At 49.0% G+C, this 17849-nt stretch overlaps 2 protein-coding genes across 6 annotated transcripts; one reads left to right on the forward strand and one right to left on the reverse strand.

The window, feature by feature from the left end:
* Window positions 1–418: 418 nt before the first annotated feature.
* On the forward strand, window positions 419–12540 carry PSME1 (proteasome activator subunit 1). Of its 2 annotated transcripts, none has more exons than XM_084806538.1 (11): window positions 419–613; window positions 1385–1511; window positions 2101–2163; window positions 3723–3824; window positions 5224–5287; window positions 6843–6940; window positions 7049–7117; window positions 8061–8128; window positions 11511–11565; window positions 11666–11752; window positions 12330–12540. In XM_084806538.1, the coding sequence occupies exons 2-11, from the start codon at window positions 1425–1427 to the stop codon at window positions 12408–12410; spliced, it is 774 nt and encodes a 257-aa protein (XP_084662664.1). In that variant the 5' UTR covers window positions 419–613; window positions 1385–1424; the 3' UTR covers window positions 12411–12540. The 2 variants fall into 2 exon arrangements, with proteins under 2 accessions (XP_084662664.1, XP_084662665.1); XM_084806539.1 differs by having other exon boundaries at window positions 1385–1417.
* On the reverse strand, window positions 12529–16942 carry EMC9 (ER membrane protein complex subunit 9). 4 transcript variants are annotated; one of them, XM_084806545.1, is made up of 7 exons: window positions 16328–16614; window positions 16079–16204; window positions 15540–15750; window positions 14640–14716; window positions 14477–14546; window positions 13439–13533; window positions 12529–13115 (listed from the first exon to the last, which is right to left on the reverse strand). In XM_084806545.1, exons 3-7 carry the CDS (start codon window positions 15747–15749, stop codon window positions 12935–12937), a joined length of 633 nt encoding a protein of 210 aa, XP_084662671.1. In that variant the 5' UTR covers window position 15750; window positions 16079–16204; window positions 16328–16614; the 3' UTR covers window positions 12529–12934. The 4 variants fall into 4 exon arrangements, with proteins under 4 accessions (XP_084662671.1, XP_084662668.1, XP_084662669.1 ...); XM_084806542.1 differs by lacking the exons at window positions 16079–16204; window positions 16328–16614 and adding an exon at window positions 16916–16942; XM_084806543.1 differs by lacking the exon at window positions 16079–16204 and having other exon boundaries at window positions 16588–16614.
* Window positions 16943–17849: the final 907 nt, after the last annotated feature.

Genomic DNA, 17849 nt, shown 5'->3' on the forward strand with positions numbered 1-17849 from the left:
TAGCGTTAGAGTGTCGGATTAGGACAGATGAGTCCTAGGTTGAAATCCCCACTAGTAAGCTGGGGCCAGTCATTTATCGCTCAGGCTAGGCTACCTTACAGGGCTGTTGTGCCGGTAGTTTGGAGGAAAAGTGGTATATAGAAACATGACAAATACACAGTAAATATGCACACTCTAGACATATTCCCCGAAGCTGGCCCTACACTTTCTTTTCCCACTCTGGCTGGGCTCCTTTGCAAGAACAGGCAGAGCATCCCCCATCCTGTAGCTACGTGCTGGTTTGTGGAGGTGAAGCTGTACCAGTTGGATGACTGCCTGACAGGCCCTCTTTCGCAGCAGGGCTGCCTCTCTCTCGTCATTTGTGAAGTGGGAAGTCCCAGCCAGTCTCTCTTTTTTAATTTCCCCCTTTCTCCTCCCCCTCTTCTTTCAGTTTCACTTTAATGCATGACTTGCTTGCTTCTCACAGCCTCCCGTGCTGCTTTGAAACTTGTCTCCCAGGTTTCGGGGTTCGGCCGGCCGGTGTTGCAACCCCCAAACCTTGACTCACACCTCTGGCAGTGCAGGATTCAACAACATGGCTACTTTGGAAGTTTCCCCAGAGTGTGAAGTGAAGGTAAAGTTGCGGGGGGGGGGGGCAAAGGTGGATGTGTCTGTGTGCCCCCCCCCAAATTCAACATAAGGCACTGGAGGCATTTTTGGGGATCCACTTCTCATATGGGGGCATCTGATTGAGAGAAACGAGCTGCAGAACTCGGATGGTGGTGGAGGAGGACTGGGCTTGAATAAGGGTCTCGCAGAACTTCGGTGGCTATTTTAAGAGTGGGGTGACAGGTGGAGATCCAACAGGGTTCCCTCCCCCGACTGTTCATTTGGGGTCTGCGGGGGAGTATTCACCTGTTGAATTTTGGCAGCGCTTAACAGGCAAAGGTGCCTTTCCGGTGGAGCAACCATATTGAGATGGAAGATTTGGAGAGAAGGAGGAGGGGGGTTTGAAGGGGGTACGTGAAGCGGGGGATGTGATGGGAAAAGAGTGGGCAGGTGGGAGGGATTTGGGGGCGCTAAGAGTTGGACCCTGGTTTGGGAAGGAGAGATCCCTTTACCACCCCCCCACACAGGCAAGTGGGCGTGGGGATGCAGAGATAAGCGAAGGAGAGCGGCAGGTGGGGGGGGCACCCCAGGGTATTGGCACCCTATTTTGTGTCTTTTCAAATTGCAGGCCAAGCGGTACGGCGAACAGGTGCACGGTGGGATCGGGTGACACCACATCAGAGGCGCTGGCATGGCGCCTGGGTGTCCAATTATTGTCCTGCACAGTGCACTTTTCTTTCTTAGCATCAGTAGTTTAATATTTCTCTTTCTCTTTTTGCTCACTTGCGTTCTCCAGGTAAACTCCTTCAAGAAGGACCTCTGTGCCCAGGTGAGAGATGCTTAAAACCTCCTCACAGCAGTTCTTGGGTCCAGAACAAGGGAATTCCCTCTTCTTCCACTTGCCCCTCCTCAGCCCCAAACCTGTGAGTTTTTCTCCAGAGGTGGGTCCTTTCATCCCCCAACCAGAAAAAGGGGGAAGGGATTAGGATTAAACTCACCAAATCTCAGCCCTGGAACACATCTCTGGTATCAGTTTAATCCTGAAAAGCAGAAAATTGCCTTGGAGCATGCACAGAGTGCATTTGCTTTAGCTCACCCTCCACACATTTGGGATTAAGGGACAAGATTTAATATCTGTTGGGTGTAACCTCTAGGCAGGTTTAAGCCCCCACCCCACCTGGTAATTTTCTTTTTAGATTATTTTTTTTAGCGAGAGGGAAGGGTAAAGGTTCCATTTTTGATGGTTATGCCTCAGAGTTTGCCACTGAACTGCACAAGATTCAAGTCCCTTTTGAGCAAGTGGAGATCAATGTTCGTTAGCTTTGTTGCCAAGGTTTCTCAGGCCTCCATAGGAGGTTCTATGGAGTGGTTCTCTGGTGTTTCAGTTCTTGTGAAAATGTGCGTCCGTTTCCCCTCCTTCCTTTGTTTGAATTTGCTAAAGTTTCATTTCCACATCAGTTCAAATGTTTCTCTTGTCATATTTCTCTTGTCACACTCCCCATAACTCCCAAGGCTGAAGAGCTTGTAGCCCGCTGTTTCCCAGAAAAAATTGCAGAGCTCAATAATTTTCTGAAGGTAACACGATCTTGTTTGGGTAGGAATGCGGTGGGGTATCTTGGGGCGGGGGGGCAGCATTTAAGCCTTCTAAGGCAAAAAGAGAATATGGGAATTCATGAAGGTGAAGGAGGACGAGGTTGCATGTAAAACGAAGTAAATTGTACGGGTCTGTAAGAAAAATCCCCAAATCCTTGGTCAGGCAGTAACTTTATTAGAACCAACTGTTTTTATAATAGTTTTAACAAAGTTTATTTCAGAGTCTTGGTTTGATTACTGTTAGCTGCCTTGAGTGCCATCTTTTGGGTGGAAAGGCAAATTATAAATCAAATAAATAAATAAACCAAATAAGCTCAAAACTGTGAGTGATGAAATTGTGGCCAAGGTTTGGAGGAACCTGATGGGAGTTTTGGTGTTACAGAGTTGTGGTTCTAAAATCTGAAGGGGGTGGATGGGAATTCAGCGGGTTAAAAAAAAAAAAATTGAGGTAAGCGAGCTGGGATCAGAACAAGGTTTGGGATTGGGATAGCTTTGGGACCAAGAGACTGGGTTTAAATTTACTCCAGGTTGCAATACTGTATGCACTTACCTGGGAATTAGTCCCATTGAACTCAGTGGGGCTTCTGGGTAGACATGTGCAGGTTTTGGGCTGATCATCCATAAGAAAAAAGGTGTGTGGGGAGAGGAGCAGGAAGATGAAGGCTTTTGAGGCCGGGAGCAACCCGCCATCAATAACTTGCAGCTTTGGAAAATGCTACTTGCTAATCAGTTGCAAATTCAAGCTCTATAATTCTGATGATTTCAAATGATTTTTAGTGCAATGTGCAGCGGAATCCAGAATGAGTTTGCAGGGGAATCCAGCCTTCAAGCTTCAGTACAGGCTTTCAGTTCCACACAGTTCACATACATTCCTTGCCCCAATGTGCAACATTTGAGGGAGTTTAGCTCAGAGCTACAAATGGTCATTTTGATTTGGTTGATAGATATTTATCCTGCTTTTCGGTCTGCGGACACGCAAAGTGGCTCCCAGGTTAAAAGCAGAAGACAATGAGCACATAAATAAGAAAATGCCATTCTTGTCAACAGTAGCCGGAAACTGGGCTGTAGACTTTACACCAGAGCTGACAGACAGGGGTGGGCAACTTGCAGCCTTAAACTCAAACGTGGCTCTCAGTCTAATGTCAAAAGCCATTTGCAAGTGATCAGTTCAATCCTCTGGCAAGAGTGATCTGTCCCTTTCCCAGCAGCCCACAGTGTGGGGACGAAGGCATGGGGGGCACAGAGAGCAAGCCCCCCCTCCAGCAGATTACCCCCGAAGCAATGCAGCCCTCTGCAGCAAAAAGGTTGCCCACTCTGGCTTACAGTCTAGATTAGCCTTCCCCAACGTGGTGCCCTCCAGATGCACTGAACCACAACTCCCAGTATGCCCCAGCTGGTAGTTGTAGTCCAACACATCTGGAGAGCAACAGGTTGCAGGAGGCTGACCTAAAAAACACACAGTGACGCTAGGATGGAGCGGAGGTTAGAGGGCAACAGTGAGAAGCTGGGAATAAAAGGTCTGTTTCTTCTCCGTTTTCTAGGCCCCCGAACTGAATGTTTCGGACCTAATTTCCCTCCGCGCTGAGTTAGACATCCCAGTGCCTGACCCCAAGAAGGACGAGGAGCGTCGCAAACAACGTGAAGTGAGTGGGGCAGGGGATCAGAGGGGCCTGAACCCCGAGGTTAGGAGGGAAGAGATCAGTTCCTGACAACATGCATGCATGTGGAGCTGTCATCTTTTCTCGTGGCCGGAGAATGGGCAACTTAATTCAAGGGCCTCTCGCAAACAGGCCGGGCCTAGTCCTCCATGCTCTGTGGCCTGTCTTCTCTCGCCCACAGACAGCTGTGTGGAAGGTCTTTACGTGTAAACACTTCCCTTGCATCCCAGAGTCTGCCTTCCCTTATCCCAGCCTTCCCCAATCTGGCGTGTTGGACTACAACTCCCATCATCCAAAGGCCACGCCAGATGGGGATGATTTTTGTTGCAGTCCCACACATCTGGATGGCACCAGGTTGGCAAAAGGTTGCCTTCCCTTTGCCTCCTTAGATGCATTTTTAATCCCTACTGACGCTTCCCTCATGGCAACCCTGTGAGGGAGGCCAGCATGGTTCCCATTTTCCACAGGGAAGCGGGAGAGGCCACTCAAGGAGTCTGTGGCAGAGGTGTGGCTTTCATCCTAGTTTCCAGCTCTTTTGCACAGCTGGACTGTCCTAGTGGAGGAGGAAGGAGGTGTCATCTTACTACCTCTCCCTCATTTAATTCCTACCTTCCTCTCTGCCTGCAGGGATAAAGGGAGGAGATTTTAAATGCCTTGTATCTCCTCCCTGCCCTAACCCTCCCTGCCCTACTGAGAAATACCAAAGACTGTGAGGGTTATATGCCTCCTTCACCCATACGTTTTCCCATCCAGTTCTTCTTAGTCTATGACAGAAAGCCTAATCTCCATAATCTCCCTTCCTTCTAATTAGTTTTAATTAATCCCTCCCCCCCCCCCCCCCGGTGTGTAAGAGAAGGTGTCCATTTTGTGCAGGCACTTAAACTGAGATTTCGTGCTTCTTTCAGCTGGTGTCTTTTTCGTTCTGTTCTTTCAGGCGATCTGAGGGGGAGGCTTGGACATATTTTTATGAGCCAGGAGTATATTTCTCCCCAGGCCAATTTTCACATTTATTTCTGCCAACTGAGAAAAAAACACACACACCAAAAAACCTGAGGAGAACGGTGGCTAGGGCCAGATACGAACTGGTGCGAGGGGTCAGATCTAAGGGGCCTTAGAACAGGGATGGAGTTTTTTGCCACCGCCGCTGTGGCAAATTCAGCTGCAGTGGTGGGCGCCACGAAAAAAGCCTGTGGGTCACATGTTGCCCACCCATGGCTTGGAAGATCTGTTTTTCTGAGCCTCAGTTTCTGTGTCAACCTGCCACAAAGGTTGCTTTTTATTTTTTTAGCAGATTGGCGCACAAATGCATACTGATGCTGGCCTTTGCTGTCTTTCCATTTACTTTTCATTATCGCGTTCCCTTATTCCTGCGCCCCCTATGTAGAAAGAAGAGAAGGATAAGAAAAAAGAAGAGACAGATGCCAAGAAGAAAGAGGATGAGGATAAAGGTACTTAGGCATGTGGAGGATTAAGTGTGAAATCCTGAAGAGAGACAGTTAGAGGTCTTGCCCTAGAAGTGGGGAGCGGGAGGTGTTCCCCTCAAATGGTTATGGTACCCACTCTCTCTGTGATCAGGAAAGGGGTCAAGATGCATCTCTTTAACATGGCTCTTTAAATTGTTTTTATGGTTCTTAATGTTGCTTTTATTGTTATGTTTTTATCTGATACCTTTTTATTTTTTGCATTATTTGAATGTTCTGACACTCCCTTGGTGAGTTTCAGAAAGACAATATAGAAATACATACATACATGTCTCCTTAGCAGTTAGAAATCAGAAATGTGATACACACAGAACTGATAGTGAGATAATGAGATACTGAGATACTGATAACTAGAAAAAATGGGACATTTTTACACCTCATGGTCAAAACCTGAGGTATGGAATTTACCTCATGACACAGATCAGAATGAACTGTTGGGAAGTGGATGTCTTTCCTTTTTTATTTTTTGCCATACAGTGAGGAACTGTCTGTGGTAGATAATGTAATCCAGCCCTGGACCCTTGGTTGACAAAAAAAACCCTGTCTCCATCCTTCCCACAACCCTTCCTTGTTGGCTCATTAGGAGAGAAAGAAATGGAGGCCAGAGTGTGGGGGCCAGAGGAGGGGAAAATGTGCTGCTCCTTGGAACTTGAGACAGCGCCAAACGGCCAGCAGACCATTTTTGGGTTGTGGGGTGGGGTGAGGGGCTTCATGACCCCACACTCCCAACCTGAATTACCTGCTTGACCATAAAGATTTGAGAGTTTATTAAAGTTATCCTTTGTTTTTCTGGCAGTGACACTCTGCTTTTCTCTACTACAGAGATGGGCAACTTGTGGCCTTCCAGATGTTGGATTGCAACTCCCATTATTCCTAGCCATTGGCTGTGCTGGCTAGAGCTGATGGGAGTTGCAGTTCCACAGCATCTTGAGGGCCACAAGTTGCTGTTCTAAGCGGCATCCAGTCAGTTCAGCTTTGCTCATTTCTGTGTCAGGAAAGCGTCACCTGTTGCATTCCTGCCTGATGCACAGTTTTTAATGGCACAGATTCTCACTCTGTTAAAAAAAGGTGGCAGCCCCTAGCTCAGACCTGGCCCCTCTATTCCTTCTGAATAGGATCCTGAGACAACATGGACAGAGAAGGGGAGTTGACGAGCAAAGTCTGGGTATCTGGCTGGTGCCCCCAAATAATCAGATGCAGATTTTAAAAATAAATAAAATACAAGTATTTATAAAAAAAAAACGGCTGGAAGACACCACCTTAGAAGAGGCATGCCCCCTTCTCACATAGGATAGAATGTCTCTTCCAAGATGGCATCTGTTGTGTCAAGTGCATATATTTAATTTAATTAAGTTATTTCAAGACATTTCTATACAACTTTTTATGTTTTAAAAAAATCCCAAAGCGGTTTACAATATAAAATCATGATGAAATACAGGCCCACTGGCAAGTATCTTCTTGCTGGTGGGCTTAGTGAAGCTCCAAGGTTCTGGAGTCTTAAATGTTCTCCGTTTCTCCTCAGCTCCGCCATGTGGCCCCGTTTGCCACAACGACAAGATCACAGCCCTGCTGAATCGTGTGAAACCTGAGATCCAGACCACAAAGGAGAAACTGAACGTGGTGAGACGTTAAGAGAAAGCAGGTTGTTCCCCACTTGCTTTTTCACACACGCGCCAGCACGCATGACAAGACGTACTCACCCGGCCTTCTCTTTTTCTTCCTCACCAGATCTGTCTGTGGCTACAACTCCTGGTGCCGCGGATTGAAGATGGCAACAATTTTGGGGTTGCAGTCCAGGTGAGTGTCTACCCAACATGGCCACATGTGCCTCCCCGCCTCCCACAAATACTTCAGCTGACCCAAATATATGGGCCAGATCTTAATTTGAGTAAAGGTCTACCAGTGCTCAGGCCTGGAATGGATTTTTAGGGGCAGGCCTCAGCAGTATACCCCCAAATGGTTAAGATACTTAGGGCGCAATCCTATTCAGGTGACCGCCTATCCAATGTGGGGCAGGAGAAGCACAGGGGGGGATTGTTCTTTCTGCGCTTCTCCTGCCCTGCATTTTGTGCTAGACAGCTGATTTCAGCTGTCTAGCTGAATTTCAACCTGATTTCAGCCGTCTAGCTGTGGGGGGCCCCGAGCGGGGGAGGAGGCTGCTGTACGACAGAGACATTGGATGCGTCGTACATTGGATGTGTCGTACAGGCACTTCCACCCTCCCCGCCCTGGAATGCCCCTGGACATGCCCCTTTTCGGCCGCTCCACACTGCTCTTGCGAGCGCTGAGGACGGGGCTGTTTGGCGTTGCCTTGGAGGCAGCACGGAAGTGGGAGGAGGTTGGTTCTCCAGGAACCGACCTAGTAGCGGAGGCTCTGAGGTCGGTTCCCAGAAAACAAGATAACCTATGGCTGTCTAGTTGCTGTCTAGCAGCCATAGGACTGCTTCCTAAGGCTCACGTTTTATACACACATAACACATGGTGCACAGATCACTGGGAAAATCTGAACGTGTTAAAGTGTGCCACAGTGCATGTGCAGAGTGCATCGCTGTCCTTCTTGAGTAACTGCACTTGGGATTAAGAATGGGTGTCTGCTAGCAGAGTGTCGCTCAGACTTTAGCCCCAACATCTCTGTTTTGGAGCTCAGCGCAGGCTTACCTGCAAATTGCCATTTGGTCTCTCACTGGTGCATGAGAGCCTTCCTGATTTGTAGCCGTCTCTCTCTCCCTCTCCCTCCTAGGAAAAAGTGTACGAGCTGCTGACTTCGGCTCGAACAAAGCTGGAAGCATTTCAAACTCATATTGCCAAGTGAGTCCAAAATGAGACGCGGGGAGCTGCTGATCTTTCTGTTTAGTTTTCATATCTGTTTTCCTTCTCATATTACAGCAAGAGGAAGATTCGGTGATGTTCACAGACAGAGAAAACGTGTTTGCGAAGTGCAAACACAAGGCTTCAGCAACCGGGGCCCACTCCAAATTATATGTGAACCACTTAGAAACTTTATTCAGGGTTCTCCCTGTCCCACCTGTTGTATTTCTGCCCCTGTATCTGAAAGTCATGGTAGCCTTGCCAGAAAGTGACATGACATCTTAGCTATTTTGTCACCAGCCATCCATTGCCAGGGGAGGGAGAATCGAGATCTTTGAGCTAGGCTCTAAGGTGGCTTTTAAGCACTGAATTCATCTGAAAATGCTTGGGCAAAAAGGTCTTTTATGAGGGCAGACAGCTAGGCTACCTGGTCCCATGTTGTCTGTTCTACAGTCGGTACATGCTTGCTGGGGTTTCAGGTGGAGAGGTTTTCCCCAGCTCAGCTAGCTGCGATCTTTTTCACGGGAGGCTGAGGACTGACCCTTGGACCTTCTGCCTGTGCAGTGGCTGTTCTCTTTGCCCTGTCTCTCCTGCTGTAAAACTTCTAGACAGGCACAGAAAAGCATCCAAGCCTTCTGTGCAGTTTAGGAGGAAAAGCAGAGGTTAACAAGGCAGTGCCTCAGGGAGCCATAAACATGGGAGGAGCACAGAATCAGACGCCTTTTGAAGGCCCTAAGCTGGCTTTCCCCAACCTGCTGGCCTCCGGATGTGTTAGACTACAACTCCCATAATCCCTAGTGGAATGATGGGAGTTATAGTCCAACACAACTAGAGGTCCTCAGGTTGGGGAAGGCTTCCTTGAGTTGGAAAGGGGGTGTGTGTGCATGCGTGGGTGTGAGAGCGAACACACCCAAAGAATCCACGTATTCAAAAATCTAGGTTACAGCGATTGCAAAGACCTTGCAAAGAGAAAGTGAGGATGGAAGAAAAAAGAAATGAAAAGCAAAAGATATCCCTTAAATTGCTGGGGGTGGGCAGAAAATGTCAAGAATCAACTTGGAGACTGTTAGAAAAGTACCATAATACTGGGTAGAGAATCTGACTAAGGCTAGGGAGACTTGAGTTCAAATCCCCCTCTCCACAGCCGTGACGCTTACTTGGTGACTTTGGACTAGTCAGTCTCTGTCTCTCTCAGCGTAACCTACCTCACTTGGTTGTTGTGAGAATAAATGAGTGGGAGAGGGGGGAGAACCACACGCACCACCCCAGAGGAAGGGTGAGATTTATTTATTCACATCTTGCCTCTCAAGACCCTGTACAGTTTCCCCTTCCCCCACATTTTATCCTCATAACACACCTGTGAGGTAGGTTAATCTAAGAGATTGTGATGGGCCTAAGGTCACTCAGTCCACTTTGTGGCTGGAGTGAGGATCTGAACCCAGGTCTTCCCAGTTCTAGTCCCCAACAGTTGTACCTAACTTTTCTGCTGTCCTTCAGATGTGCTGGACTACAACTCCCATTATGGATGGGCATTGATGGGATGATGATCATTGCAGTCCAACTCATATGGAGGGCTCCAGGTTGGAGCAAGCTGCTCTAACCACTATACCACGCTGGTTCATAGATCATAGAATCATAGGGTTGGAAGGGGCCTACAAGACCATCGAGTCCAACCCCCTGCTCCATGCAGGAAGCCTCCCATCCCTTCCCATGTGGATGGGAAGGTCTCCCATCCACATACTACCCAGGGCTGACCCTGCTTAGCTTCCGAGATCAGACAAGATCAGGCGCTTCCAGCTCAATCTTTAGCAGAAAAATAAGTAAGTAAAAGGCTGAAGGAATCTACAATGCCTTTCCTTATTCCCAAGCAACATACCTTTTAAATCTGGCCAGACGAATTGTTTTTAATGCTAGTATCTTGATTTCAAACTCAATTAAATGTTGCTACATGTCTGGTTCTCAACCAACCCAGCCAGGGGTTTTTTCCTTTGCTTTTCATGGCCCATCCTCTTTACATCTGCCACTCAACAGCAAGGCCAAGTGGGGCTGCAAAAATGCCTGGCACTAAACTCTCACTCCCAGTTCCTCTTTGAAGAAACCATCCCACATAATGCACACAACTTCTCTCCCCCGCCACTGAAGCTGGGCCATCTCCCAACCCAGAGAAAGTGTTTCCATCCCTTTTAAAGGTGTATAGGACCATCCATTTTTTAAAAAACTGTCCTGTGACAGAAAATGGCACAAATGAGGGGCTGCGGTTCATGGTTTTGTGCTCCACTTCCTGGGTGCATCTTTCTTTTTTTTAAGCATGTATCTTTATTTCCAGTGGGTCTTGCTCTTACTGGAATTGGCTTGGACCAAAACCCCACCCTATTTCTAGCTATGGCTGTACCCTTCCTTCTTTGTTAGCTTTTATTTTTTTTAAGCGATGGTGAATTGCTCCTTCCCTGCAAATAGTTTAATTTCATCTGCTAATTTCACTTACCAGAATTTAAACCCAGCTCTTTTGCCATCCAGACGCAAGGTTCATTTCTAGCAAACTACGTCATGCTTAGATCTAGCTTAGGATCTTCCTCAGAGGGTCCCATTTTGCATCCTCTCCATCTGAAATATGGCAGGGGGCTATCTCAAGTGAGGTGTGCATTAAAGGTTGTAAATACTAATAGCAAACTCAATTCTGAGTCTGGATTGTTATGTAGTCAATGGCACCATCCATGCCCAAGACGAAGGTACCAGCAGGAAGGTTTGCAGGAGAAAAAGAATTAGGAACAAGTCCTAAGTGGAGGGTGGGGGGAACGACCCAAAACTGCTCATTGAGGACTGAGCATTCTGTAATGGACACAGAATGCTGGCCCCCTCTTGGAGGGGGGCAGGATGGGAAAACTGGGGTGGGGGGGAGGATAGAATGGAGTGTCCCGAGAAAGGCCATGGCTTGCAGGGCCCTTGAACAAGAGCATTCCATGCTCCAAAACTCTGACGTTACGTTTTTGTTTATGGAGTAGTTTGTTCATCGTATGTATCGTTTGCAACATTGGTCCTTTTAGTCACCTTATGGCACTGACTGGGGGATATTGGGAGTTGAAGTCAGAAATATTTGGAGGGCAGCAGGTAGGGGGAGTTTGCAATACGAGTCAGAAAAACTTGCCGGTCTACTGGAAATCATCCAGAGATCTACCAGTAGATCCCAATCTGCATTCTGCCCACCCCTGCTATAGAGTCCAGAGCTGAACACAGGACCCCAAATGAGATCTCAGGAAGCTATAGAGCTGTTCTGTACAGTCTGTCAAACACCTAAAAGTTGAACACTGACAACCTCGTGTGTGTATATCTGCTCTCCATCTTGGTTCTGACGCTGTTTTCCTCCCACACATTTGTTCCCCAGGTATTATTCCGAACGGGGCGATGCGGTGTCAAAAGCGGCAAAAAGTCCACACGTGGTAAGTCCCATCCCAGTTAAGTCCTTTGGCAGCGGCAGGAACAGCTCAAGGCTAATGTGAATCTCCCCGCAACCCTTCCCCCCTTCTCCCTTGCTTGCAGGGAGACTACCGCCAACTCGTGCACGAAATTGACGAGGCTGAGTACGCCGAAATCCGATTCATGGTCAACGAACTTAGGAACATTTACGTGAGTCGTTGTGGCATGGAGGCTGGGGATTATGGGAGTTGTGACTCGACACATCTGCCCAACACAAACGCACCGGGTTGGGGAAGGCTGCCCTAGAGACTGTGCTAATGTTTGGGGCCCTCAGGTAGCAGCACCTGCTCCCTTTTATGCAGGTTGTTTGGCTGAAGTAGCCCCACCTCTAATGAGAAGGTTCCTCCTGTTGTCAGGAGCTGCTGTATCTCTGCAACCGCCCCTCGTGGTGTACCACTGACCTGCGGGTAGCAGCTTCTCAGTGGAGTACCTCCAGGTAGTGGCCCCAACTCCGCCCACCAAGGCTGGCCATTGGATCCCCCTAGGCAGGAAGGAGTCCAAGAGGGCTTCCTGTTGAGCTTTTCTTGAGCAACAAGGTGCTGCTCCCTCTCACACGCTTGGTTATTCCTTGGTTCTGGCTTGCCCCTCAGCCCTGCCTCTTGGTTTGTCCCCTGGTTCCACCTCGCTCTCCGTCTTGACTCCTGGCTCCTTCCGTGGTTCATGGCTCCTCTCAGACTGCTCCCCGAGGCTCGGCCCCGACACGCACTTCTCTTTTTGCACTTCCTAGGCTGTAGTCTATGACATTGTCCTGAAGAACTTCGAGAAGATTAAGAAGCCCCGAGATGAAAACAAGGGGATGATCTATTAAGAGACTCATCACGGATCAGGATGGAAGAAAGAGCCCCCTCTCCCAAGTGCTGGGATGCCGTGCCTCCCCCCTCCACCAATCAGTTCCATCCCTGTCACATTTGAAGTAAAGAGATTTTAAAATTTGACAAGAGTTTAAAATTTAATTAAGTTACAAAACTAAAGAAATGCAGGAACAGCTTTGAATTGGAATCGCTTACAAATTGCAGGATTTATAAACAAAAAAAAATCCAGAAGTCTGTATCTAGAAGCATCCGTTAATTTTTTTTTTTTTTAAATGATCAGTTGAGCAAAACATAGGTTTGGTGGGTCCTTTTTTGTACCTAATGATGAATATTTGGGGCAAGGCCTTTTCTGGGGGAAGAAAAGGAATAAAAAGAAGTCATCAGCTACAAATCCACACATGGTTTCTTCAGCCATCATAAACCATGTGCTTGATAGGGAGCAGCTGGACAATCCAAATGATGCTCTCTCCCTCTCCTTGCCCTTCTCCAGCCTTGACTGCTGCTGACCAATTCTATTCCCTCATGCACTGCCATTGGCCACTGACACCAACTGGGCAATTTCTGTGTTCAGCTGTTGATTGGTCCAGTCCTCTCTGATGTCATCCAGGTGGGCATCAAAGTCAACCAACTGGGAGTAGGCTTTGGATTCCAAGAGGGACTTGCAGATGTGGCGAGATGATTCCCAGTCACTCCACATGACCCTGAAACAGACCAAAGGGACTTTTGAGTTCTGTAGGTTGACTGTGTACAGTTCCCTCTCCCTCCCTCCCGCCCTGTCCTCAGCAGTTTACTCCAGATAAAAAGCCAGTATGTTCCTGTGGACAGTCTGGGAAACATTGGGCTCAGCTCCACCTCTGCCAAGGACTCGTTCTATAGCCTTGGGCATGTCACTGTCTCTAGGGCTCATTCCAAAGCTGTATCATGGGAATAATAGCAACCTACCTCTCCAGCTTGTTTTGCGAGGGCAAATACAATGAAAGCTTGTAAAAAAATGCTATACAAACTACAGATAGCAGTAACTCACAGGTTCTTGTCTTTGGGGACCCACTGTCGATCTTTCTGCTCCAACACGGTTATTGGAGGGAGCTGAGGATTTACCATGAACTTGCGGTTATCCAACTGGGGAAGAGATCAGAGAGTGGGGAAAGCAATTAGATGTCTTACTTTTGGGGAGGGAGACATCTGTGCCCAGCATAGCTTGGTGGCAAGAAGCAGGGTATGGAAGGGCCACCCAACAGAAACAGGCAGGTTGAGAAGGGCACAGAAGTGCTATGTTTCTGATTGCACATGGCAAACTAGGTTGCTTCTAGGGGATCAGGCAAGAAAATTCTACAAGAGATGCTGGTTCTGTTTTGTTTACAGCAGGGGTGCAGAACACCTGGCCCACAGACACCCCGGTCTCTTGGAGGGCATCCCCCCACTCTATTTTATCCTATCTGAGATCAGAGATAACAGCTGGGGATATGGGGCGGCAGAACTCGGCTGCGCTGCTGGGAAGCAGCAGGGGTGGCCTGGGCCCTTTCACCATGCTGGGAGGAGGCACAGTTCCGTACCTCCTTCCAGTATGATGAAAAAAAGAAAGCCGGGGGATGATGTCAGGGGTGGGGCCATGCCTCCTGATATGACATCAGGGGTCCTGACATCATTCAGCTCATAGTGGGAGGCAATCTGACCCCCCCCCCCCCTTAATAGTTTGGCACTCTTGGTTTACAGGCATCTGTGGGCAGATGAGCTCTAAGTTTGGGGGGAAATTGTTCAAAAAGCAGGTGCTGTAATTGATCTGCGTTATGTGATCTGGAGTGTGCACCCCAAACAGATGTTTATAGCTGAAAGAAAGAAAACATGTCTGTGGGCATCTTCAATATGAAGTGAGAAATATGGATGTCCTTCATTCAACTGCTGTTACCATATCCTTCCATCAACATCTCAAGAGTTGAAGGTAACCCGAGTCCAACTCTCCCTTAAGAGTGTTCTGGCACCCATGAAGCCATATTCCTCCAATGTACAAATACAGGTTCCCCTAGATAATCCAGACCCAGCGTGCCCAAATCCCAGCTCTCACCATGATGAGCACAGCATCATCGTTCAGTTCAGCAATGCGTCCAGCAGTCTTTTGTGCAACAGGGGGAGGGCTGCACGGAACAGAGAAAGGATGGTGTGAGGGACACTGCGAGAGAAAAGGAAGGAGATCTGCCCCTCAACCAAACTCGACTGGCCCAATTCACCTTTTGTCGTCAATCCCAGAGTTGGCCTGGTAATATCCAGCAAGGAACAAATCTGACTCTGCACTCCAGATGTCAGCCTGCAAAGATGGATAAATTCTAGGGTTGGCAACCACTTAAAAGAGTCTTCCTAGTGTCTTGCTCTGAAGTAATTAACAGATCATGTTTAATCAATGTACATATTATAAAGCTCCTTCTAAGTTATGACTTAGGGATCTGGGTGGAAAGCCATAGTATCTCCTAAAGCGCAAGGCAACCCTTGCTTCTAACAATAAGGAGTAGTTTTCATATTAAGACCTCTTTAATAATTTCTTTTTCATTTAACCCAGGACTAATTCTCATTACAGTAACATATCAGAGCCACAATGGCTATTAAAAAAGAATTAAACAAGTTCAAGACCCATGCGTATTTTTTTTAATTGCTGTTTAAAAGAAGCATTTAATACTGATTTCAGATAGCATCAGATGTCTGCAATTCTTAGTACTAAAGTAGTTTCACCCTGAAGGAAAAACTGGAAAGAAAAAAGACAGCTCTTGAACCCTTCAAAAGTCCCAAATCTCAGGAGTTTTTAACTTCCTGTCATCCCCACCAGTCAATGGGGATTTTAACAGGCGGTTACGCCAGCATTCCCCAATCCGGCGTCCTCCAGATGTGTTGGACTACAAGCTATGCTGGTATGCTGGCTGGGGGGTTATGGGAGTTGTAGTCGAACACATCTGGAGGACGCTGGGTTGGGGAAGACCGCGATACACATTTGGCTGGTGGGTTGATGGAAGGTTATAGTCCTGGAAGGGATTGATTGGGGAAAGCAGCACGGTCCGGTCCCCTGAAGCGCCACTCCACAGAGCCCAACACGCACTCTGCTAGCTGCATAACTTCACCCCCTCCGCCCCAGTGGATACCTGGTTCAGGGCCACCTCCAGCATGACGGTGAGTGACAGGTTGGTGTGGAAGAGGGGGACGCAGTCTGTCACACAGAGGCATTTTGGCTGCCTGGCTGTCGTCTGGTGCCTTTGGGCCAAGAGCAGCCCGTTCACTGCAGCATGGGGGTAGCGGGCAGCATGCAGGCACATCTTGACGTACGCCCGGGCCGAGATCTCCACTTCACCCATCCTGCCAAGAAACAGAGGACCTCTGCTGACGCTTCCTCACACCCCATCAGCCCAGGGTGGCCTTCTCTTCATGGGCCCTTTTGAACCCCAGCCTGCACTCCCCACCCGCTATCCTTGCCGCTTCTTTGTCCCCACTTCCCCCACCACATCTAAGCGTCTCCTGAGTTCCCCGGCAGCTTTGCTGCGCTTGCTTGCTATCCCCAATGCCCCATCCCTTCCTTTTTTTCAGACCCCAAATCTCCCCTGTACGCACACTGCTGCCCTCCAAACATCCAGCATCCCTCCCCCACTCAGTAGCTCTCCTATTCAGGGGAACAGAGCTTCCGCACCTTTGAAAACAACTAGATGGGAAGTCAGAGGATGTTCTGACAAGTGCAGGTGGTCATGCCAAAATGTTAAGAGGAAGGGGGCAAAGATAAAGCTCCCTCTGACCGGGGTGGGCAGAAGGCAGACCTCTAGACGTTTTGGCCTTCAACTCCCATAATTCCTTGTCAGCATGGCCAATGGTCAGGAATGCTGGGAGTTGAAGTCCAAAACATCTGGAGATCCACCTTCTGCCCACCCCTGGCTTAGATGGCATTCTTCCCAGGAAGGAGTCCAGTGGTAGAGCACACGTCTGGCATGCAGAAGGTCCAGGGTTCAATCCTCCAGGTAGGGCGAGGAAAGAATCCTGCCTGAAACCCTGCAGAGCCGCTGCCACTCAGTGTCAACAATACAGGGCTAGTTGGACCAACAGTCTGACTCGGCATAAGGCCGCTTCCTAGGTTCCCCAACCTGATGCCCTCCAGATGTGTTGAACTACAACTCCCAGCATTCCCCAGCTCGTCCGCGCCCTCACCATCCTAAATCCTACAACTCTTGCCCCACAAACCCTTGTTCCCACCCCACTCCAACCCCGGAAGCCTGCCCCACTCCTCCAGATCTGCCCCTCTCGCTACAAGGAAGGATCGGGGGTTATGGGAGTTGTAGTACAACACATGCAGTCTAAAGCAGACTTCAGCAACACGGCGCCTTCCGGACGTGTTGGACTACAGCTCCCACAATACCCAGCCAGCTAAGCCGGGGGATTATGGGAGCTGTAGTCCAACACCCGGAAGGCGACGGGGTGAGGAAGCTCGCCTTAACCCCTACCCCGCGCACTGCCCCCGCAACGCGCGCTCACCCACCTTTGCGCTCCTGCCCAGCTCGTCGCTGCTCGAAGTCCCCCTGCTGCAGCACCCTCTCTCCAGCCCGAGCTCCCTGATTGGCCAGCTAAAGGCCAATCCCAGCGCGCTCTTCCCCTCAGGCCACTTCTGCCCCGCTCAGCAGCCAACCCAGGTGGCCATCCCGCACTCTGATTGGTCGGGGGGGTTAATTTTATTTTATCCTAAACTCCTCCCACTATACGTCCGATGTGACCTCATCAGACTTCCTTTTGCACCCTCGGCGTCCTTGTACCCACTTCCGGTCTCAAATTGAACTTTCTCCCGAGTATAGAAGAGCTCTCATAGAGATGCCACGGCCTAGAGTGTCACCACTCTATGCCCATAGAGAAGCATGATGGCGGCTCTCAACGTTCACCGGAAGCTGAGGCTGTAGCACTCTAGCCTCTTCCCTTCATCTCTTCTCTCCCAGGACCATAGAACAGCATCCTAGAACGGTTCCACTGGTTCCAACCCCGGAACTGAGGCATAAAAATGTATTGTTCCTTTGTGGAGCGCCAGAGTTTGGGAGGGCCTACAACTCCCATCAGCCCTCACCATGGGCTCTGCTGGCTAGGACTGATGGGAGTTGTAGGCCAACAAAATCTGGAGGGTTAGAAGTGTCCCACCCCCGTCCTACAAGCATAAATTATCAGGGGCAGGAAAGGGTCACACAGAGGGTTGCCACCTTCCCCACCCAGTGCTTGTAACAGGCCCACCATAGGAAGAAATTCATCAGGTGTAGCTTTCCTTGCCCCGATCAGGAAAAGCTGCACCTGTTGACTTTCATGCAGGCTATTGGCCACGTGCCTGACCAAACACTGAACGAACACAAAAGGAAGCCAGTGTGCGGCAGTGGTGGCAGACTAGGACTGTGAGGTGACACGGGGTGAGGCTTATAAAATTATGCGACGTGTGA

Source organism: Heloderma suspectum, chromosome 6, assembly GCF_057233095.1.
Source record: "Heloderma suspectum isolate Gila_16-S chromosome 6, 16-S_ref, whole genome shotgun sequence".
NCBI lineage: Eukaryota > Metazoa > Chordata > Lepidosauria > Squamata > Helodermatidae > Heloderma > Heloderma suspectum.